This window comes from Mesoplodon mirus (genome assembly GCF_964341445.2).
Source record: "Mesoplodon mirus genome assembly, chromosome: 3".
NCBI lineage: Eukaryota > Metazoa > Chordata > Mammalia > Artiodactyla > Ziphiidae > Mesoplodon > Mesoplodon mirus.
The window spans coordinates 18487411-18511802 of record NC_138978.1 but is presented as its reverse complement, the minus strand read 5'-3'; the positions used below and the strand labels follow the sequence as shown (position 1 = coordinate 18511802).

At 44.6% G+C, this 24392-nt stretch overlaps 1 protein-coding gene across 1 annotated transcript; it reads right to left on the bottom strand.

The window, feature by feature from the left end:
- Positions 1–11918: 11918 nt before the first annotated feature.
- Positions 11919–23198, bottom strand: PLA2G5 (phospholipase A2 group V; the record flags this gene model as incomplete). Its single annotated transcript, XM_082614512.1, has 4 exons — positions 11919–12258; positions 12966–13072; positions 21782–21926; positions 23159–23198. The coding sequence occupies 4 exons, from the start codon at positions 23196–23198 to the stop codon at positions 12134–12136; spliced, it is 417 nt and encodes a 138-aa protein (XP_082470638.1). The 3' UTR covers positions 11919–12133.
- Positions 23199–24392: the final 1194 nt, after the last annotated feature.

Below are 24392 nucleotides of genomic sequence, written 5' to 3'. Positions count from 1 at the left end.
TTCACACATCCCCTTCCTGGTGTTTGGTTTAATATTTCACTTTTACTCTATTTTTTTCAGGTTTCTTGGCCACACCATGCAGCTTGTTGGATCTTAGTTCCCCGACCAGGGATTGAACCCACGCCCTCAGCAGTGAAAGCGCAGAGTCCTAACCACTTTCCCTACTTTATTTTTTTTTTAAGTTTTCTTAATCTAAATAAATTTATTTAAGAAGGGAACTTACAGCACCCTGGCAAAGGGAAAACTAGCATCAATTGTCATAAACAGAAGGTGACCATGAAAATAAAACTCTTTTTTTTTAATTGGAGTATAATTACTTTACAATGTTGTGTTAGTTTCTGCTGTACAATGAAGTGAATCAGCCACATGTATACATATATCCCCTCCCTCTTTTGGACCTCCCTCCCCGCCGCATCCCACCCATTTAGGTCATCACAGAGCACCGAGCTGAGCTCCCTGTGCTATACAGCAGGTTCCCACTAGCCATCTATTTTACACATGGTAGCGTATTTATGTCAAACCTAATCTCCCAGTTCATCCCACCCACCCTTTCCCCACTGCCGCCATGTCCACACGTCTTTTCTCTACATCTGGGTCTCTATTCCTGTCCTGCACATAGGTTCATCTGTACTATTTTTCTAGATTCCACATACATGCGTTAGTATACGATATTGGTTTTTCTCTTTCTGACTTACTTCACTCTGTATGACAGATTTGGACGGAGAAGATGCACAACCAATAGTTGTTGGGTGAAAGAGCAAGCACTTGAGAGGGGCTGAGGACACCCAGGCTCCAAGCTGAGACCACCTTCGCCTTGATGTTGTCTGAAGGATTGGGAAGGAACCAGAAGGGAATGAGTCAGGCACCCTGTGAGCCAGTGCTATTTGTCCTCTCCTCTGGGAAGCCCCACAACGGGGGAAGTGCCGGGCCGGGTGATGCTGTAGAAAGTGCTGGAAATGAAGGATGAGGAACATGGGGTCTGCTCCCGGAGAGCCCAAGCATGGCAAGGGAAGAGGGCAGGGAAGGAGTACTGTGCTGGGAGACAAGAGACCCCAATGTTGGGCTTCCCTGGTGGCGCAGTGGTTGAGGGTCCGCCTGCCGATGCAGGGGACACGGGTTCGTGCCCCAGTCCGGGAAGATCCCACATGCCGCGGAGCAGCTGGGCCCATGGGCCATGGCTGCTGAGCCGGCGTGTCCGGAGCCTGTGCTCCGCAACAGGAGAGGCCATGGCAGTGAGAGGCCCGCGTGCCGCAAAAAAAAAAAAAAGAGACCCCAATGTTAAGCCTGATTTTCTCACTCCTCCGCTGCATGGCCTTGAAAGCGATCAGAATATGCCACCCAAAATATGCCACTTTAGCATAAAATTATTTTGAGCCGAAGGCAACTGAGAATTGACAGATGCATGAAGAGTTCTTTTTCCTCCCGTTACCTGCCTAAAAGCCGATAAAAATTTCCCTTTGAGGAAGTTGCCCTCTGCCCACCACCCTTGTACTAGGGAGAGAAATGCAACTTTTATCATCAAAGACGGGGAGTCAGCTCCAAGATGAGTTTGCATAAGCAGACTTTACTAAAGTAGCTCATATCTTCCATTTTCCCCCCATATATTTCCTGGTCATTTCCCTACAATTTATTGTCCCTTGAAATCTAAACCCTCTTTCCTTTGCAAAAAAGGTAGATGAGTCCCTGAGTCTAACCACTTCTTTGGGTTTCACTTCTTTTCTGTGAACTCCTGTGCATGTAAATATTAATAAATACCACATGCCTTTCCCCCTATTTATCTGTCATTTCTTAGTTTAATTTGCAGGCCCCCAGGCACTAAACCTAAGAGGGCAGAGGAAAAGATTTTCCTCACCAACACTGGTCTGCAATTCCCCATTGACACCAAAGTGACCAAGGTGAAAAAGCTCATGTTAAATGGAAAAATAAAACAAGAAACACAACTGTATGTTCATCTTGACTGTATTGGGGAAATGTGCCACATGAAAGGTTGGCAGGAGAAATGCTCTAACGTAGTAGTCAAAAGTGTGTGTTCAGGGTCCTGAAACTGAGCAGGATCCTGTGGGGATCCTGGGCACCAAAGCTTTTCTGTATCCTCCGTTCCTTGTTTGTAGGGAACAGACTCCAGCCTCCATGACCTTCCCTGAGTCCCAAAGGGCAGATTCAAACAGTTGCTAATCAGGGAAGGGAGGGGATGCAGACAAGAGAGCAGCAGCCAAGAAACAATAGTGCAGCCTCGGGGCCGGTCCTGGTTCCACCTCAAGGGATACATATAACAATACCTTTAAGCTCTTTATAGAACCAAAACCCCCAACAAATGAAAGATGTCAGCATTCTTCATTCCAGAGAAGACCACCTGAGTCCAGATAAAGGAACCAGAGAAGCTCATCAAGAAATTACCTGAGACCAGATTAAAGGAGTGCAGGCCCTGCACACACCTTAATCTTATCATCAACCCCACCCTTGAAGTATTGCTATAAAACTCCTCAACAAATCCTCCCAGGATGGGACACAGTTTTCGAGGGCAGGAGCCTGCTGTGTCCCCCTTTGCCTGGCAAAGGAATAAACAATTCTTTTCTAGTTCACCAAAAACCCTGTCTCTGAGATTTGATTTGGCACCTGTGCCCAGAGGCCAAGTTTTTGTCATCAGTCCCACACACAAGGGTCTCCTGACTCCTGGGATGGGCTTTTGTCATTGAACCTCTCTGAGCCTCAGTTTCTTTATCTATAAAATGGGAATTATATTACTGTCTTTACAAGGTATTGTGAAGAATGCATGACAGACCTCCGGAAAGCACTGAGCACCCAGTCTGGCATGTACAGACTGACACTTCCTTGTTTCTTTCCTCCCCCACAGGGCTCGTCCTCCCCCAGACCAGCTTTTTTTTTTTTTTTTTTCCGTACGCGGGCCTCTCACTGTTGTGGCCTCTCCCGTTGCGGAGCGCAGCCTCCGGAAGCGCAGGCTCAGCGGCCATGGCTCACAGGCCCAGCCGCTCCGCGGCATGTGGGACCCTCCCAGACCAGGGCACGAACCCATGTCCCCTGCATTGGCAGGCGGACTCTCAACCACTGCGCCACCAGGGAAGCCTGCATCAGTGTACTTTTGATATCAAAGTTTATTTCTTTTAAAACTTTATAAATAAATCAATTCGGTCTTACCCACTTGACCACATATAAAAATCCATGTTCTGCAAACCTACAACTTTCTACATCCATTTAGGTTTGCCCTTTTTTTCTCTCTCTCTCTCTTTCTCATCCTGGAACAACCAGTCATCTTACTTTAAGACAAAATTACTCTCTTTTTTCTTGAGAAAAACACAGCCATCATACCTTGTATATTTTTCCTTATCAAAAACATATCCTAATTTCCTTGCATACATTGTTCCCCTTATTATTTTTAGTAGTTTTATTGTCATATTTTGATTATAATTTTTAGCCACTAGTAACCTTTATTTTACAGAGAAAACTACAAAGTTTTCTCTGAGAAATAGTCATCTGTCATATACCAGCATTCTGTAGCCTACTAGCCAATTTTACACATACATGTCACAATTTCTAGAGACGTTTCTTTATAGGTGGTTCCCAACTTACAACTGTTCAACTTATGACCTTTATGTTTTACAATGTTGCTAATGCCATACGCATTCAACAGAAACCATACTTTGAATTCTGGTCTTTTCCTGTACTAGCGATATATAGTATGACTCTGTCTCGTGATGCTGGGCGGTGGCTGCCACTGCCGCTCCGAGTCAACAACACGATCATGAAGGTAAACAATCAATACACTTACAACCAAGTTGGTGGAGCGTATTGTCAGCAGGGGTTTGAGAAGCGAGTTTTCAGTCGACTGAGAAGCTCCCATGTTCTTAATTATCAATGCCTGTAGACTTATAAACAGAGATAACTGGGGCCCCAGCCCAGCTTCTGTAAGCCTAGGGCTCCAATGCAGCTTCTGGAATATACTCAGAACCATAGGAACCAAAGTCTGTCCTTACTGTGCTTCAGGGAACATTTGTCTGGAGCACTGGCTCAGGAGTCAGATTCATCAATGGGTCCCCAATCAATGAGTCAGGAGTGAAGACAAAGGCTTCAAAGAGACCCACTTAGGGTCCTGGGTGAGAAGTCTGGGGACCCATTGATGAATCTGATCCTACCTGAGTCTCCAGCACTTAACTGTTAAAGAAACCCAGAGCTGGACAGTAGTCATAGCAGGAAAAGCAGATTTTTAACAAAGAATGATTTCAGTAGAGGAAAAGAGACTTCATATAGAACAGGGGTCAAGTCCAAATACAGCATGGACAAGTGGGAATTGACAGCCAAGGAGCAGGGTGGGGGTCAGTGGATGGAAAATTACTAAGAGGAGACATCATGGGTAAGGAGAGGATTCTTGCTGAAGGCAGCCCAGGATGATCAGACATTACCTGGGGATGGTGGGGATTGGAAATCTGATCAGATATCCAGGGTAGGGGATTCTCAGTAAACTGACTTATGATTCTCGTTTTGGAGGACGATGTCCAAGGACAGGGTCCCGTCAAAAAAGGACCGAGAGGAGCCTAACTCAAGTTTGGTCAAAGAAAGTCCCTGTCGGTAACAAAGTTCCAGCTTTAAAAGGCAGAGATGTAACACATTTGAAGAGAATGTTCTACCATAAAAGATGAAAAAAATTTTTAATAATTTTTTAATTAAAAGAGAAAGTTATAAAATATACACACATTTGGGGGACAAAGACAGTGACACATAATTCTGTCTTCATTAGGAGAACACATTTTTACCCTGGGGGCACTGTTGTAAATTTAGAAATGTATAAAATCAGGACCAGGACCACAGCTTGTCCCAGCCTCTGTGGTCGCCATCAGGCTATTCCCATGGATACATGTGAGTATGTAAGGTAAGCTTTGCTCATCTTTTGTGACCTGTACAACCTCCCAGCGTCCCCATACCTGACCACTATCTGCTTCACCCTGGAGCCGGTTTATAAATACAGATTACTGGTCCCCAAACCAGAAGTGCTGATTCAGCTTGGGGAGTTGTATTTTTAACCACAGGTGATTCTGAGACAGCCCTTCTACCTGTCAGTCCCTAGGGCAGCCTTAGAAGGCATTGGATTCCATCTGTGCAGAGCTTTCTCCTCCCCACTAGGACAAAATGCTTAACCCTTTCTATCGCTATAGAGACCGTACATGACACTGGGAAATTGTGGTCTCTGAGCTGGAGTCACCAGGCACCCCTGTATTGGTACGTGGGGCTGAGTGACCTCTTCATGGCCTGAGAGTGCGTGACCCAGGTCCTTTATGCGCAGTGTCCGTGCTCTTTGCTTGCCCTGGTGGAGGGAGATGGAGTAGAATCTGTAGGGAAGCTGCTGGCCCATGGCATTAAATGATAGCCTTCTGGTTTAACTCAAAACTCCTTTATCAGGCATCCCATCCTCATCATGTGTGGAGTGCTTGTCTATTGCTTGTCTGTCTCCTTCCCTAGACCAAGCTTCTCGAGAGAGAGAGCGAGATTTATATGTTGTTGTTGTTGAATCTCTGTGTCCCCGGGGCCCAGCCAGGCGCAGCACAAGCAGGTGTTCCATAAATGTGCACTGAAGAACTAATGACTTGTCCTCTATGGGGACCCAAAAGAGGAACGATGCCCTGTGCTGGGGAAGCTGGGACAGGTGTCACCTGGAAGCTGCATTTAGGCCGGGCCTTGGTGGATGGGAGGGATGGGGAGACAAGTGTTCCAGGCTCAGAAATGCACAGCCCCTGGATTGGCTGCAGGACCGCTTGTCCCGGGCCCAGTTTGGGTCTCCCCACAGGCGCTGCCTCTCACCCACAGCTGCGGCTATTCCTTCCGGAGAGCTCAGCGGTGATCCCCCAAATGAGACCACTACAACCACTGCATCACCAATTGCCACATCCAATGTGGTAAGGGCTTCACGGGGCAGCCTGGGAAGACGAGGAGAGGACCACCTTCTTCCCTGGACACCAACCTTGGCCCCGAGGGCTTGTGTTTGGAGTCAAAACTCTTGGGCTTGGGTTTAATGGTACACTCCCATGACAAGTGCCATTTATTGAGTGCCTACTGTATGCCAGGCACTGCAGTGGGTAATTTATGTGCATCATATCATCAAATATTCCCAACAACCTAGCGAGGAAGGTGTTATTAGTCGTTTGACAGCCGAGGCTTAGGGAATGAAATCACAGCCCAGAAGGCACGTGGCGAGGAAATACGCAGAGCTACAATATGAGTCCCTCTCTGATCCCAAAGCCTTTACACACTAGTTCCCCATGACTGAAACTCAATGGCTTGGATCTCTGTTTTCCAATCAGGTGCCACACACCTGTGCTTATGTCCTGTTCCTTTGCTGGGTAGTTATTGAATATTTAGAGACTGATGCTATCACAGGCTTGGAGATCCACAGTCAAAAGCCTAGTCCTGGGCCTCCCTGGTGGCGCAGTGGTTGAGAATCCGCCTGCCGATGCAGGGGATACGGGTTCGTGCCCCGGTCTGGGAGGATCCCATATGCCGCAGAGCGGCTGGGCCCGTGAGCCATGGCCGCTGGGCCTGCGCATCCGGAGCCTGTGCTCCGCAACGGGAGAGGCCACAACAGTGAGAGGCCCGCGTACCGCAAAAAAAAAAAAAAAAAAAAAAAAAAAAAGCCTAGTCCTAATCTAATATTTGAAGAGAAGCGTGAGGGAGTCAAGCATAGAGCCCCATGGGAGACCTTATGGGGTTTCGTATAATTAAGGCTAAGACATGGAAGCCACTTAGATGTTCGCAACTTCAGAGCCAGGCAGGTCCTGAGAGGTCATGTGAACAAGGGTTTCTCAAATCCTTTTGATGGCAACCTGCACAATGTAATAAAATTGACACCCGGACCCAGTCAACCCACATATACACTCCCAGGATAGAAACACAGTTTGCTGAAGCAGCACTTTATGACTTGTGCTATATCAGCACAAGCACGCACACACACATGCATGCACACAAGCGTACGCACATGTGCACAAGCCAGAAGCAACCCTCTAAACTCATGTCATGATCCACTAATGGAGCAGGGCTACAGTGAAAATTATCCCTCAGACCTGCGCCTGTGGGAAAGCTGAGGTCAGGAAGTGTAAGAGGCCTGCCCAGGGGTACCCAGGACATGTGCAAAGTCAGACTAGAACCTGGTGTCTAGTTCCCAATGCTTCTAGTTATCCAAAATACTGACTAATAGAATGTTAACCCAGGTGAGCGTGTAGAAGGTACTTGGATGCTTTGGGGTTCAAAATCCCTACAGCCAGACAGGGTCATACTGTGCTTCTTGGAGGGCTCAGAAGCTCAGTGCCTCTGGGTCACTTCTGTGTCCATCAGGTTTCACTGATCCATGGGAGTCTCGGTGGCCGGGCTCCCCCCAAACCTGATTTTCTGCATGGAGTTCCTAATTCTGACTCTGGGCTGTGGTTTCTGAGAAGACATAGATGTGACCCCTGCTCTCTGGGCGTCTGTGATCTAAGGCAGCACTGATGGAAGCAAATGAGGCAGCAATGTGCAGGCGGTCTGACTCATGGACATTTACCAGGTGCCTCCTCTGTGCCAGGTCCTGAACCAAGCAAGGCAGGGAGTGCTGAGAGCCATGAGGCATGGCCCCTGCCCCTGTGAGCTCAGCCTCTGAATTTGCACAGTCTCAGGTTCAAACCCTCACTCTGCCTTTTTCTGGTTGCATGGCCCAGATTATATGCTCAGCCTCAATTTACTCATCCATTAAATGGGATAATCACCTCTACCTGTTGGGTCGTTTGGGAGGATCAAATGAGATAACCTCTGTGAAAGTCCCTGGCACATAGTAGGCCATCAGTAAATGGTAGCTTTTATTATTATTACTGATAAGAAGAAGCAATGCACAGTTATAGATAGGGAATGAACATTCCAGAAGGGAAGAAACAGCATGAGTGGAGGCAGAGTGGAAAACATAGGGCAAGATCCGAGGAACAGATGTTTTTGGAAGTAGGGAGTGATCGGGAGAGCAAACTGGAAGCACACTACAGCCACAGGCGGAAAGACCAGTAAGTGTCAGACTGAAGAATTTGGCAATAGGGAGCCATGGAAGGCCTTGGAGGAAGGGAATGATGTAATGGGAACGCATGATAGAATAGATGGATAGAGGACACTTGATGGATAGTAGCAAACCCTGCCAGGAATTCACTTATCTTATAGTTGTGGCTTTTGGAAATTAGCAGGAAATGGGATTCTGTCACCATCCTGGGAGGCTTCCAGGAGGTGGCAGGATTTCTAAGGTTCCCGAAGGAGGCTCTTGCCACTTGGGTGGGATGGGTTGGGTCTCTCTGAATGGCTTCTTCGCCACACCAACACAGTGAGCCAGCAGATAAAGGACAACATGCATTAGCCGCAAATGCATCCCATGCCAGGCTCCAACTTTCTGATTGTAAAAATCAAGTGACTTCTAGTCCACCTCTGCTTCCAAATCTCAGGCAAAACATCTCTTAAGAGACCCATGCTAACCTGGAACTCTGCAGGGATGGAAATTCTGGGAAATACAGCTTCAGCATAGCTAAGTGACACAGTACAGATCCATGACAGTCTACCCCTTGTTGACTTGGCATCCATACACATCTCTTTCAACCATTCTTAACCTCCAAATAAAGACAATAGCAAAATCCTGTTTCTGCCTAACATAATGAGTACAACTTGAAACAAACTAACATCCCCTAAAGAGGATACCAAGTCCTTTTACACGTCTTTGGGTCATGCTCATTTCTCTTCCAGTTGGGTCGTAACCCCCTTTTGATATTCTCTGATTTAAATACTGAGATGTACAGTTAGCTGCATGAACACAGCTTCTTCATGACAGGAGGGCCACCCCAGAGGAGGTGTGTAATGTCGCAGCTGTCCACATTCATGGAGTGCCAGCACATCGTGGACAACCATCTGTAAGACAGGCCTAGAACTTTTTCTTCCTCGGGCATCTGGTCATAGGGAACTCGCCTATGAAGTCACTGGTACAGATTAAGAAAAAGTAGACAATACAGCAGGTCTAGGGGCCATGGACCTCTGTGCCCCTCACTTATGCAGCTCACCTGGGCCTTCAGCACCTGTTTAGGTCCAGTTTCACATATTATCATGTGATGATGTAATTGCTGCCATGCACACCCAATTTCGTAACATGGTGGGTCAGATAACAGCCAGTCTCATGATAACTTGTTAACCCAAGGTCAAGAATTCAGTCTCCCTGAAGATCCATTAGCAAGCCAGATGTTGTTTCTCAAAAGGAGAACGGTTATCTGCAGCTGATGGAGGGGCTTTGCTCCAAAATCCTGAGGGTCTGCCCTGTGCTTTACCAGTAGGGCCCTGTGAAATCTTCCATGTGACATTTCTACCTGCACACACTCAGGAACCATTGGTCTGCTGGATCTCTTGTGCATTTTCAGTTTGGTAACAGCTATAATTAACAGCCCCCCCATGTACGTATGTTTTAGAGATGATTTTTCATGTATGAGGGGGTCCCATTTGTATCTGAAGCCCACTTTCAAATGCCAATGAGGGTCTGTACTTACAAGGCAACCTGTCCTTAAGTGTCTGTGTATCTGTGTTATCTGCCAACTTCTGTATAAAGATCTATCCAGGGAGGCATTTATGGTCTGGTCTGTACATTTCAGTATTTCCCTTGAAAGGGTGGGGGACATGATTTTGAAAGGGAGACCTTCCCGATGGTTCTCTTTCCAGCCAAGGAATAGTCAAAGAGAGCAGTCAAGGAGACCAACCCTTCCCAGGTTACAGGGATCACGTGACTCCATCCTTTCCCCGTGGCTGTTCACTGCAGTGAGAGTGGGGCAGGGGAGCACCATGGAGGACCTCAGTGGGGTCTCCTCTACTGAGGATGAAACCAGTGCACCAGCGAGTCTAACCACCAAAGGACAGACTCCGGAATCCCCAGAGGGAGTCAGAGCAGAGATGAAATAGAGCTGGCTCTCAGGCTGAATCCAGGGGATTCTCCTAAGAACTCCCAATGTGGGTGAGTCCCTGAACCACTCCAGGTTCCATTTTCTCTCTTTTGGGGCCAGAGTTGAAGACAGTGGGATAGTGGTCAGAACCCAGAGTCTAGAACCAGGATCTGAGGTCTAAACCTACTTCTGCTATTGATGTGCTGTGTGACTTTGGGAAAGTCTCCTAACCTCTCTGGGCCTCAGTTTCTTGGTAAATAAATGAAGGCTCTCCATGAGCCCTTCCACCTCAAACCCATGTCAGCCTGTGGTGTTGCTTTCATAATATTGCAGCATCCCTCATCCACAAATGCCTGTCTGAATACCAGTGCTTTGAGCTTACTTGGATGCCCCAGTAAGAGGGGACCCCTCCTGCAGAACTTACCAGCACGACACCACCCTGCCTGCCACCTGACCCTGACGGGAGAAGGGGGAAGTCTGGGCTGAGGTCTCTTCTCCATCATCCAGAATATCGCAATTGAAGAGAAATGGCATTGAGAGTGAAGCTCCCAATTTCCTTCACATACCTATTTAAAAATGGATTTGGAAAATGGCTCTGATCAAAAAAATTTCATGAACAAATTGGACATTTGAATTGCATTCTTTGTTACATTGTCAAATTTAGACGCGAGTCCATAGCAAACTTTTCGAAAACACTAGTACATTCAGGGTAATTGCATAAAATTAAATTTTATTTTGAAAATGTTCAACATTGGAGGTTTTTAAATATAGATCCCATTTATCATGTGGTTATTTTGGGATTTGTCAGTGGAAGGAAGCCAAATGTCCTTTCTTGGAAAGGACTCTCCTTTGTTCTGGGATGTGTCCTTTCTTCCTGCAGTCTGGGTATTAGAACACCCTTTCTTTTATGAATAGATAGATGAGGTGGGTTCTTCAGTGTCCTTCCTTGGTAAAAATAAACCCCACAGTTGAACTCTATTTTTTTAAACCCCATAGTTGAACTCTATTTTTTTAAACCCCATAGTTGAACTCTATTTTTTTTTTTTTTTTTTTTTTTTTTGCGGTACGTGGGCCTCTCACCGTTGTGGCCTCTCCCATTGCGGAGCACAGGCTCCGGACGCACAGGCTCAGCGGCCATGGCTCACGGGCCCAGCCGCTCCATGGCATGTGGGATCTTCCCGGACCGGGGCATGAACCCGTGTCCCCTGCATCGGCAGGTGGACTCCCAACCACTGCACCACCAGGGAAGCCCGAACTCTATTTTTTTTAATGTCTTGCTCTGTGAAATCCCAGAACCTCAGCATCACCAGGTCATCATCAAGGTAGCTTTGGGATTACCAATTTACATCGCAAAAAACATTACAGTTTCTTTTTTAAAGAGACCAGAAATCAGAGAGGTTCAGTAATGAGCCTGAGACCACACAGCTGGAGAAGCCAAGTTGGCATTCAAATGCGGTGCTCTCTGGTCTGGAAGCCCAAGATGGCACGATTGCCAATCATCTTCTCCCCACTCCCTGGAGGAAGAATGAGGTCCAGTGCTTGGCTCTAGTGGACCCAAGGTTTAAGGAGATGAGCCCTGAAGAAGGCTTGGTACTCATCTCAGGAAACCTTCTAGTTACTAATCTGTACCTTCATCCTCTGAGGGAACATGGTTAATGCTGGGTCTGGTGCCCCAACAGCAGAGAAAGAGGTACAGGCAATCCTCCACAGCAGGGGAAATACCTGTGTGGTTATTATTAGTCTCGAGAAGGAATTTTATTTAATATCTATGTGGCAGAATTATGGAGTCACTTTTGCTTCCACTTCAGTGAAAATTCTCTACAGGATGGTAGTGATAACGCAACTGCAGAACTGAAAAGTCAATGCATCCAGGAAAGCCTCCCTCCTGGAGAAGCAGGGCTGTCTTCAGGGATGAGGAGAAACACAGCTGGCCTGGAGTGAAGGGTGAGCTTTCGGCACCAGAGCGGCTGATCTCACAAGTGGAGGCCGGGGACCCTGACCTTGCCCAGTCTAATGACCAGAGTCACTCTCCTGGAACTCTGGAGGGTGAAGTGTGGCTGTGGGCCTCCTCCGAGCCCAGTGGAACATCAAGAAAGAATGAGGTCCCAGACCTGGGAGCCTCTCTGGGGATTCCAGCAGAGTGGGTAAGCTCTGTGCTGTATGAGAGGGTATAAGAGTCTTGGTCCAGGAGGAGCCCACTGAGGCGACTAGGTGCAGAGGAAGTTGGGAAAGTATTGATAATGAGGGTTGTAGCTCCTTATGTTTCTTTTCAGGCAGTAGACGAAATGCTGGTCACAGGTGCAGAGCTGCTTCTGACAGAGGGACCCACGTCCTGCAAACAGGACACCAAATGCAGGATGAGGAAGAAAAGACATGCTCTATGACACTGACTCTGGACTTGCTTCAGTCAGGACTTGCTGCTAGCCTGAGCAGACTCCCCAGTCTCCTTCCTGCCCTCAGTCTGATGTGGGAGGCAAAGCTTCTACACTGGGGGTGCATAACCTGATGGAAGAGGCACAGCTGGTGCCCAGGGCGAGGTTTCAGCTGAGGGAGAGACAGCTCCTGCCCTCAGGGAGTCCCCAGTCTGATGGAGGACACGCATTCCCTCCCCATCAGACTGGGAGCTCCCAGTCTAGTGATGGAGACAGCCCTGGCTCTGGAGGAACTTCAGTTCTCATAGAGGAGACACCAACCCCAGATTTAGCTTTGAACTCAGAAGGACCTGAGCTTGAATCCCAACTCTAGCTGTGTGCACTGGCAAGCCTTTGAGTCTGTTTCCTCATCTGTAAAGTGGGGACACTAAAGCCACCCCACAGCAAGCAAAAGGACATATGGAAAGCACTTGACTCCTAATACATGCTGAGTCTAAGATGTTTCCGCCCGCCCCAAGAGGTCAGATACAGCTGCAATAATCCTGCCCCTGTTGCCCCATCTCTGCCCCACCAAGATACAGACTGGCTGACCTCTTGGGGCACCTGACCTCAGAGGCAGCAGGGACCCAGGCTCTTCCAGTGGCCTGAATGGAAGCCCCAGCCTTACCACAGGTGACCAGGCCGCATGCAACTCTGTATCTGTACACCTGTGTCAAGGCATTGCAGCCTTTTTTCTCCAGCTGCGCGTAGCAGAGGTCATGCATCCAACAGCACCTGTCAACGCAAGAGATTTAGATCCTGAGCAGAAGGGGCCTGTCCCTTGAGCAGAGGCCACCATGGTTGCTGAGATCTGACCAAGAAAGAATCTCATAATATGGCTGAGTCCTTCCTGCTCTTCCATTAAGTCTGTCCCACACTTGTACCAGTTCACAGACCAGCTCTTTCCTCCTGGACCCACAGTGAGACTACATTTCCCAGCCCCCCTTGCAGGTATGTGTGGTCACATGACAAGGCTGGCACCCTGGAAAATGTACAGCACTTCTAGACCTACCCATAAAAACCTCCCACTCTAGGAGACCTTCAAGATGGCAGAGGAGTAAGACATGGAGATCACCTTCTTCCCCACAAATACATCAGAAATACATCTACATGTGGAACAACTCATACAGAACACCTACTGAATGCTGGCAGAAGACCTCAGACTTCTCAAAAGGCAACAGACACCCTCAGGAGACCTACACACAGAGGTGGGGCCAAATCCAAAGCTGAACCCCAGGAGCTGTGTGAACAAAGAAGAGAAAGGGAAATCTCTCCCAGCAGCCTCAGGAGCAGTGATTAAATCTCCACAATCAACCTGATGTACGCTGCATCTGTGGAATACCTGAATAGACAACACGAATCATCCCAAAATTGAGGCAGTGGACTTTGAGAGCAACTGTAGACTTGGGGTTTGCTTCCTGCATCTAATTTGTTTCTGGTTTTATGTTTATCTTAGTTTAGTATTTAGAGTTTATTACCATTGGCAGATTTGTTTATTGATTTGGTTGCTCTCTTCCTTTTCATATATATATATATTTTTTCATATATATATATTTTTTCCTTTTTCTCTTTTTGTGAGTGTGCATGTATATGCTTCTTTGTGTGATTTTGTCTGTATAGCTTTGTTTTTACCATTTGTCCTACAGTTCTGTCTGTCTGTTTTTGGTTTTTTTAGTATAGTTTTTAGCACTTGTTATAATTTGTGGATTTCTTTTTTGGTTTCGTTGCTCTCTTCTTTCTTTCTTTTCTTCTTTTTTTATTATTTTTTAATTTTTAATAATTTTTTTATTTTAATAACTTTTAAATTTAATTTAATTTAATTTAATTTATTTATTTTTCTCCCTTTTCTTCTGAGTCGTGTGGCTGACAGGGTCTTGGTGCTCTGGCTGTGTGTCAGGCCTGTGCCTCTGAGGTGGGAGAACCAAGTTCAGGACATTGGTCCACCAGAGACCTCCCGTCTCCATGTAATATCAAACAGCAAAAGCTCTCCCAGAGATCTCCATCTCAAAGCTAAGACCCAGCTCCAGTCAATGACCAGCAAACTACAGTACTGGACACCCTATGCCAAACACCTAGCAAGACAGGAACACAACCCCACCCATTAGCAGAGAGGCTGCCTAAAATCATAATAAGGTGACAGACACCCCAAAACACACCACCAGACGTGGTCCTGCCCACCAGAAAGACAAGATGCAGCCTCATCCACCAGAACACACGCACCAGTCTCCTCCACCAGGAAGCCTACACAACCCACTGAACCAACCTTAGCCACTGGGGGCAGACACCAAAAACAATGGGAACTATGAACCTGCAGCCTGCAAAAAGGAAACCCCAAACACAGTAAGTTAAGCAAAATGAGAAGACAGAGACACACACAGCAGACGAAAGAGCAAGGTAAAAACCCATCAGACCAAACAGATGAAGAGGAAATAGGCAGTCTACCTGAAAAAGAATTCAGAGTAATGATAGTAAAGATAACCAAAATCTTGGAAATAGAATGGAGAAAATACAAGAAACGTTTAACAAGGACCTAGAAGAACTAAAGAGCAAACACACAGTGATGAACAGCACAATAAATGAAATTAAAAATTCTCTAGAAGGAATCAATAGCAGAATAACTGAGGCAGAAGAACTGATAAGTGACCTGGAAGATAAAATAGTGGAAATAACTACCACAGAGCAGAATAAAGAAAAAAGAATGAAAAGAATTGAGGGCAGTCTCAGAGACCTCTGGGACAATATTAAATGCACCAACATTTGAAGTATAGGGGTCCGAGAAGAAGAAGAGAAAAAGAAAGGGACTGAGAAAATATTTGAACAGATTATAGTCAAAAACTTCCCTAATATGGGAAAGGAAATAGTCAGTCAAGTCCAGGAAGTGCAGAGAGTCCCATACAGGATAAATCCAAGGAGAAACATGCCAGGACACATATTAATCAAACTATCAAAAATTAAATACAAAGAAAAAACATTAAAAGCAGCAAGGGAAAAACAACAAATAACATACAAGGGAATCCCCAGAAGGTTAACAGCTGATCTTTCAGTAGAAACACTGCAAGCCAGAAGAGAGTGGCAGGACATATTTAAAGTGATGAAAGGGAAGAACCTACAACCAAGAATATTCTATCCAGCAAGGATCTCATTCAAATTTGATGGAGAAATTAAAACCTTTTCAGACAAGCAAAAGCTAAGAGAATTCAGCACCACCAAACCAGCTTTACAACAAATGCTAAAGGAACTTCTCTAGGCAGGAAACACAAGAGAAGGAAAAGACCTACAATAACAAACCCAAAACAATTAAGAAAATGGTAATAGGACATACATATTGATAACTACCTTAAATGTAAATCAATTAAATGCCCCAACCAAAAGACATAGACTGGCTGAATGGATACAAAAACAAGACCCATATATATGCTGTCTAAAAGAGACCTAGGAACACATACAGACTGAAAGTGAGGGGATGGAAAAAGATATTCCATGCAAATAGAAATTAAAAGAAAACTGGAGTAGCAATTCTCATATCAGAAAAAATAGATTTTAAAATAAAGACTATTACAAGAGACAAAGAAGGACATTACATAATGATCAAGGGATCAATCCAAGAAGAAGATATAACAACTGTAAATATTTATGCACCCAACATAGGAACACATCAATACATGAGGCAAATGCTAACAGCCATAAAAGGGGGAATCAACAGTAACACAATTATAGTAGGGGACTTTAACACCTCACTTTCACCAATGGAAAGATCATCCAAAATGAACATAAATAAGGAAACACAAGCTTTAAATGATACATTAAACAAGATGGACTTAATTAATATTTATAGGACATTCCATCCAAAAACAACAGAATACACTTTCTTCTCAAGCGCTCGTGGAACATTCTCCAGGATAGATCATATCTTGGGTCACAAATCAAGCCTTGGTAGATTTAAGAAAATTGAAATCGTATCAAGTATCTTTTCTGACCACAATGCTATGAGACTAGATATCAGTTAGAGGAAAAAATCTGTAAAAATACAAACACATGGAGGCTAAACAATACACTACTAAATAACCAAGAGATCACTGAAGAAATCAAAGAGAAAATTTAAAAATAACTAGAAACATATGACAATGAAAACACGACGACCCAAAACCTATGGGATGCAGCAAAAGCAGTTCTAAGTGAGAAGTTTATAGCAATACAATCCTACCTCAAGAAACAAGAAACATCTCAAATAAACAACCTAACCTTACACCTAAAGCAATTAGAGAAAGAAGAACAAAAAAACCTCGAAAGTTAGCAGAAGGAAAGAAATCATAAAGATCAGATCAGAAATAAATGAAAAAGAAATGAAGGAAACAATAGCAAAGATCAATAAAACTAAAAGCTGGTTCTTTGAGAAGATAAACAAAATTGATAAACCATTAGCCAGACTCATCAAGAAAAAAAGGGAGAAGACTCAAATCAATAGAATTGGAAATGAAAAAGGAGAAGTAACAACTGACACTGCAGAAATACAAAGGATCATGAGAGATTACTACAAGCAACTATATGCCAATAAAATGGACAAACTGGAAGAAATGGACAAATTGTTAGAAAAGCACAACTTTCTGAGACTGAAACAGGAAGAAATAGAAAATATAAACAGACCAATCACAAGCACTGAAATTGAGACTGTGATTAAAAATCTTCCAACAAACAAAAGCCAGGACCAGATGGCTTCACAGGTGAATTCTGTCAAACATTTAGAGGAGAGCTAACACTTATCCTTCTCAAACTCTTCCAAAATATAGCAGAGGGAGGAACACTCCCAAACTCATTCTCCAAGGCCGCCACCACCCTGGTACCAAAACCAGACAAAGATGTCACAAAGAAAGAAAACTACTGGCCAATATCACTGATGAACATAAATGCAAAAATCCTGAATACTAGCAAACAGAATCCAACAGCACATTAAAAGTATCATACACCATGATCAAGTGGGGTTTATCCCAGGAATGCAAGGATTCTTCAATATATGCAAATCAATCAATGTGATACACCATATTAACAAATTGAAGAAGAAAAACCATATGATCATCTCAATAGATGCAGAAAAAGCTTTTGACAAATTCAACACCCATTTATGATAAAAACCCTCCAGAATGTAGGCAGAGAGGGAGCTTACCTCAACATAATAAAGGCCAGATATGACAAACCCACAGCCAACATCGTTCTCAATGGTGAAAAACTGAAACCATTTCCTCTAAGATCAGGAAGAAGAGAAGGTTGTCCACTCCCACCACTATTATTCAACATAGTTTTGGAAGCTTTTGCCACATCAATGAGAGAAGAAAAAGAAATAAAAGGAATCCAAATCAGAAAAGAAGAATTAAAGCGGTCACTGTTTGCAGATGACATGATACATTACATAGGGAATCCTAAAGATGCTACCAGAAAACTGCTAGAACTAATTGATGAATGTGGTAAAGTAGCAGGATACAAAATTAATTCACAAAATCTCGTGCATTCCTATACACTAATGATGAAAAATCTGAAAGAGAAATTAAGGAAGCACTCCCATTTACCATCGCAACAAAAAGAATAAAATACCTAGGAATAAACCTACCTAAGGAGACAAAAGACCTGTATGCAGAAAACTATAAGACACTGATGAAAGAAATTAAAGATGATACAAACCAATGGAGAGATACACCATGTTCTTGGATTGGAAGAATCAGCATTGTGAAAATGACTATTCTACCCAAAGCAATCTACAGATTCAGTGCAATCCCTATCAAACTACCAATGGCATTTTTCACAGAACTAGAACAAAAAAGTTCACAATTTGTATGGAAACACAAAAGACCCTGAATAGCCAAAGCAATCTTGAGAAAGAAAAACAGGCTGGAGGAATCAGGCTCCCAGACTTCAGTCTATACTACAAAGCTACAGTAATCAAGACAGTATGGTACTGGCACAAAAACAGAAATATAGATCAATGGAACAGGATAGAAAGCCCAGAGATAAACCCACGCACATATGGTCACCTTATTTTTGGTAAAGGAGGCAAGAATATACAATGGAGAAAAGACAGTCTCTTCAATAAGTGGTGCTGGGAAAACTGGACAGCTACATGTAAAAGAATGAAATTAGAACACTCCCTAACACCATACACAAAAATAAACTCAAAATGGATTAAAGACCTAAATGTAAGGCCAGACACTATAAAACTCTTAGAGGAAAACCTAAGCAGAACACTCTATGACATAAATCACAGCAAGATCCTTCTTGACCCACCTCCTAGAGAAATGGAAATTAAAAAAAAATAAACAAATGGGACCTAATGAAACAAAAGCTTTTGCACAGCAAAGGACGACATAAACAAGACGAAAAGACAACTCTCAGAATGGGAGAAAATATTTGCAAATGAAGCAATTGACAAAGGATTGATCTCCAAAATTTACAAGCAGTTCATGCAGCTCACTATCAAAGAAACAAACAAGCCAATCCAAAAATGGGCAGAAGACCTAAAAAGACATTTCTCCAAAGATATACAGATCACCAACAAACACATGAAAGAATGCTCAACATCATTAACCATTAGACAAATGCAAATCAAAACTACAATGAGGTATCACATTCTCACACCAGTCAGAATGGCCATCATCAAGAAATCTACAAACAATAAATGCTGGAGAGGGTGTGGAGAAAAGGGAACACTCTTGCTCTGTTGGTGGGAATGTAAATTAATACAGCCACTATGGAGAACAGTATGGAGGTTCCTTAAAAAACTAAAAATAGAACTACCATATGAACCAGCAATCCCACTGCTGGGCATATACCCTGAGAAAACCATAATTCAAAAAGAGTCATGTACCACAATGTTCATTGCAGCTCTGTTTACAATAGCCAGGATATGGAAGCAGTCTAAGCATCCATCGACAGATGAATGACTAAAGAAGATGTGACACATATATACAATGGAATATTACTCAGCCATAAAAAGAAATGAACTGAGTTGTTTGTGGTGAGGTGGATGGACCTAGAGTCTGTCATACAGAGTGAAGTAAGTCGGAAAGAGAAAAACAAATACCATATGCTAACACATATATATGGAATCTAAAAAAATTAAAATATAAAAAAATGGTTCTGAAGAAACTAGGGGTAGGACAGGAATAAAGAAGCAGACGTAGAGAATGGACTTGAGCACACAGGGAGGGGGACGGTTAAGCTGGGACTAAGTGAGAGAGTGGCATGGACTTATATATACTATCAAATGTAAAATAGATAGCTAGTGGGAGACAGTCGCATAGCACAGGGAGATCAGCTTGATGCTTTGTGTCCACCTAGAGGGGTGGGATAGGGAGGATTGGAGGGAGACGCAAGAGGGAGGAGATATGGGGATATATGTATAGATGATTCACTTTGTTATACAGCAGAAACTAACACACCATTGTAAAGCAATTATACTCCAATAAAGATGTGAAAAAAAAATTCCCACTCTGTCCTCCACTCTCTCTCTCTCCATCTCAGCTGGATGGAGATGCCCCAGCCAAGGACTCTGAGGCCATGGGGAAAGTCACGAGACAGGAGAAACCTGGGTCCTGGAATTGATATGTGATTCACATAGTTAAATGAGCAAAAACTAAACTTCAAGTGTGATAGCTGTGGGCAACTGCATTTTTTTAAAATTTAGATTTAAAGAAAAATCAAGAAGATTGTACCAAATGCTCCCTTTTACCCCACACCCAGTTTCCCCTATTATCAACACTTTTTATGAGTATAATATGTTTGTTACGGCTAACAAACCAATAGTGATACATTATTAAATAAATGTTAACTAATTAAATAATAATATATCACTATAGATTCATTAATTGTAAAAGTCCATAGTTTCTTTAGATTTTCTTAGTTTTTACCTAAATGTTCTTTTCTATTCCAAGATCCAGTGATGGACACCATGTTACATGTAGTCGTCCTGTGTCTTTAGGCTCCTCTTGGCTGTGGGAGTTTGTCACACTTTCCTTGTTTTGATACCTTGACAATGTTGAGGAATGGTGGTCAAGTCTTTTGTAGGATGCTCTCCTACTGGGATTTCTTTGATGTTTTTGTCATGATAAGATGGGTTATGGGTTTATTTTGTTGCCCATGTTGTTCCAGTTTTGGTCATTGGGGGCTCTCCCAGTTGGCTCCTGTGCTCTTTGACATATTCCTATCAATGAGGGGTTTGGTTTGGGTTTGTTTTGTTCGAGCCCTTCCTTAATTTTGGGCACTACAAAAAGCTCCAGGTTCATCTTGTATATTCCCTGCCCTAGTCCTAGGATCAGCCATCTCTCCAAGGAGCCTTGGTTCCTCTTTTTGGAGAATGGTATCAGAAACCAGGCCTGGGCACTAGGTGCTGCTTATTGCTTCTGGGGTATTGTTTCTTTTAGGGTCTCTCAGACAACAGAGCAAAAAAAATATGTGTCTGTATCAACCCACGTAATTACACATATCTCTACATATTTTTATATATAACCATCTGCATCTATATTCAGCTAACTAGGAGTTTATACTGAAGTCTCCAACTCTAATCCATCATCACATAGATCATTCTAGCTTCCTGTCCCTGCTTGTCTGGTCTGTAAACTCCCACTCCAGCAGCGACAAGCTTGGCTCCAACCATCTGCCCTCCATTTGTTTAAGCCCCCCATCCCCTTATACATGTCTAGCTGTATAAGAATTGTTAACCCAGCAGGCTGTATTTTTCAAAGAGCAATCTCTCCCATCTCACATGTTCTTCTAGAACATTGCCACTTCCCAATCAAGAGGTGGAAACTAGGTCCCCTCTCTCCTAAAGCCTTTGTGACTACCTTGACGAAGAGAACAGTGGAAGTGACACAGTAGAATTTCTGAGGCTGGATCACAAAAACACCATGCTCTTTTGTCATGCCATTCTGGAACACTCACTCTTGAAACCCAAGAGTCACCGTGCTGTGAGGAAGTCCAGACAACCTTAGAGAGGCTTAAGCGAGAGGAACTGAGGCCCCTGGCCCACAGCCTCAGCTGAGCTCCCAGCCAGCAGACAGCAACAACTTGCCAGCCATAGGAGTAATCATTCTAGAAAGCAGATCACCCAGCCTCAGCAGAGCTGCCCAAGCTGAAGCCAGGTGGAGAAGAGACAAGCCATCCCACCAAGCCCTGCCCAAGTGGCAGAATCTTAGCAAAATAAATGGTTGTCATCGCTTTAGGCTACTACATTTTGGGGTGGTTTGTTATGTAGTGATAGATCAACCGATATATTAGGCACTGAGATTCGGGGAGTTACTAGATGTATCTTGGGCAAGTCGGTTAACCTCTCTGAGACTCAGTTTTCTTATCTATAAAATGGTGCTTTAATACTCATCTTTCAGAATTGATATCGAATTAAATGAGATAATGTGGATACAGAGCCTGGAGCATAAAGGGCAGTTATGACAATTAACTCACCAATCAGTACCATCCTTGGGGGTTCCTTGACCCCCCCAGCCGCAGTAACAGCCGTAGAAGCCATAGCTCATCAGGGCGGGCTTCCTAGTCACCTTCTCAATCATCACCTTCAGCTCCAGCAAGCTCCCTGGGACAGCAGGCACACCTGAAAGACAGCCCAGGCAAACCTGCTCCAGGCCCACTTTCCCACATGCTCCAGGCCCACATTCCCATGTGCTCCCACCCTTTCTTTCACCTTGAGGCTCAGAGGGACCAATGTGTCCCTTTTTTATCCTCCCCATTCATGGGAGGGGAATGAGAAATGTGAGGGCAAACAGTATAGAGAAGGGATTAGAAGTTTGGACGTGGACGATCCCAGCTCTGCCACTAATTCACAGTGTGATGTTGAATAGGTCACTTCATCTCTCAGAGCCTCAGTTTCCTCATCTGCAAAATGCGGGGGCGGTGGGGGAGGCTCAAATGAACGCCTACCTTTTGGAGATGTCATGAGGGTCGAAAAAAGATAAAGTATGTACATTTCTAGCACAGTGACAGACACATAGTAAGTGACCAAGAAATGTTAGGGATAATGAATATGGTAGCAGTATGAAGCAGGCAGACAGGCACTTCCTGTCTCTCCTGATGATACACCCATCCCTCCCCGCAGTTGACACCATCTGGAACAGGAGGCACAGAATCTTAGAGCAGTGTGGGACCCGTAGAGATCACTGAAGCCAGCTCCCTCATCTTACAGTTGGGAAACTGTAGCTCAGAGGGGAAGGTGCCTTGCCCAGGGTTTTACACTGAGCCAGAGGCCCTCTCCCTGCACTCTCCCACTCTCCCTGCAGTCTCCAGGGATCTGGCAAGGCATCAGTAGGACAGCCTGTCAGAGATTGTGTACATGGTGACGGGGCTGCTGGGGAGGCCTGAAGCCAGGCTACCCCCACGCTGGGCAGTTCCCTCCAGCTGGGAGGTGGCAGCAGGTGGGACATGTAGAAAACCTGGACAGGCCTGAGCAGAGAATGCCCAGGAATCGTGGAACGGAATATTTATATAAGGATCTTGTGTTGTGATAGTTTTATCGTATTTTATTTGGCATCAAGTAAAAAATCTGCCTCCCGTGTCTACAAGCCCCATGTCTTCCACATGGCACAATCTTTCCATGTCCCCTCCTGGAATCCTGCCGCAGCCCAACCCGTCGACTATTATTCTGTGTCACAGATGAGGAGACAGAGGCTCGGAGAGCCCAAGGCTTTTGCTGAAATCGACATGGTCAGGGTAGAGCCAAGATTCAAAATCAGGTCGCCAGGACTTCCAAGACTGGTCTCCTTTCCACTACCTTATTGCTCCTGTGGGGTGAAAGGTCAAAAGTTCAGAGGTCTCGGGGCAAGCACTTACTACAAGCCAGGAACCAAGCCAGTGTGAGGAGGCCCTTCATCTCCAGGATTCTGGAAAAGAAAACACAGCCCATGACATGTCGATCGGGAGAGGCCCTCATGGCCCATTCAGACCCACTCCTGGCTGGGGTGGGCCACTCCATGGCCCACCAGGCCCCACCCTCTCATGTTGGGCAGTAAACAGGCAACAGCAGCTGGAAAAGATGAGGCAAAAACCTCAAGGAGTTGACCCAAGGGGTCCCTGGGAGGAGAGGGGCACCCATGGGTTGTTGTCCCCATTAGAGATGGGAGAGGCTTTTCCCATCGCAAATACTTCCAACACAATTGCTCCTTCCTGAAAATTCTTTTTCAATTATATTTTGCAGCTGTGTTGGTATAAAAACAAATACAATCCAGGCTGGACTCATTCTTATACGTTCATTATATTATATTATTTTTTCTCCTGATTTTAAAAGAATTTAAAATTAAAACATTTTCATGGGCCCGAGGCACCATGTCTACCTAAAAAAATAAGTCAACCCTGGGTGCTCACAACAGCTCTGAAGGGTAGGTATCATTGTTCTGTAGGGGAGCAAAATTTGATCCCCAAAGTGTGTCTTTTTGGCATAAGGATTAATTTAGGCTGATTAATTTTAAGAAACAGAAGATTAGGGGAGTCTTTCTTTTTACCTCTCCCTTAGCTGCCTCAAGAATTTAGATAAAGGGTCTGTTTCCAGGCATAGAACTACAGAGGTATCTGCAAGGAATAGGGGAATAGTTGTGGCTGGAGAAACTTGACAGGGCCTAGAGAACAGAGTCGACCCAGTGTTCCATTGTCTCTGCAGGCCCAGCAAACATCTGCATAACAAACACTTGCTTTTCCAACTCTATGTGAATTGCCTTCCTCCCCTTTGAAGTCCCAAACCCCTACCCCCAACATCTTCTCTGGTCTTTAGCAGAAGATGGTATTTAAGATAAGGGTTTGGGCCATTTTGGTGAGTTCCTGAGTTTTCCTGGGTCTCTCCCACGTGTACATGTTATTAAACTTTTGTTTGATTTTTCTCCTGTTAGTCTATCTCATGTCGATTTAATTCTTAGACCAGCCAGGAGAACTTAGAAGGGTAGAAAATGTCTTCCTCCCCAACAGTTCTCATTTTGCCAGTGCAGAAATGGAGGCTCAGAGAGCTCAAACAACCTGCCAGAAGTCACGCAGCTGATAAAAAGTGGAGGTGAGGTTCAAACCCAAGCCTGGCGTG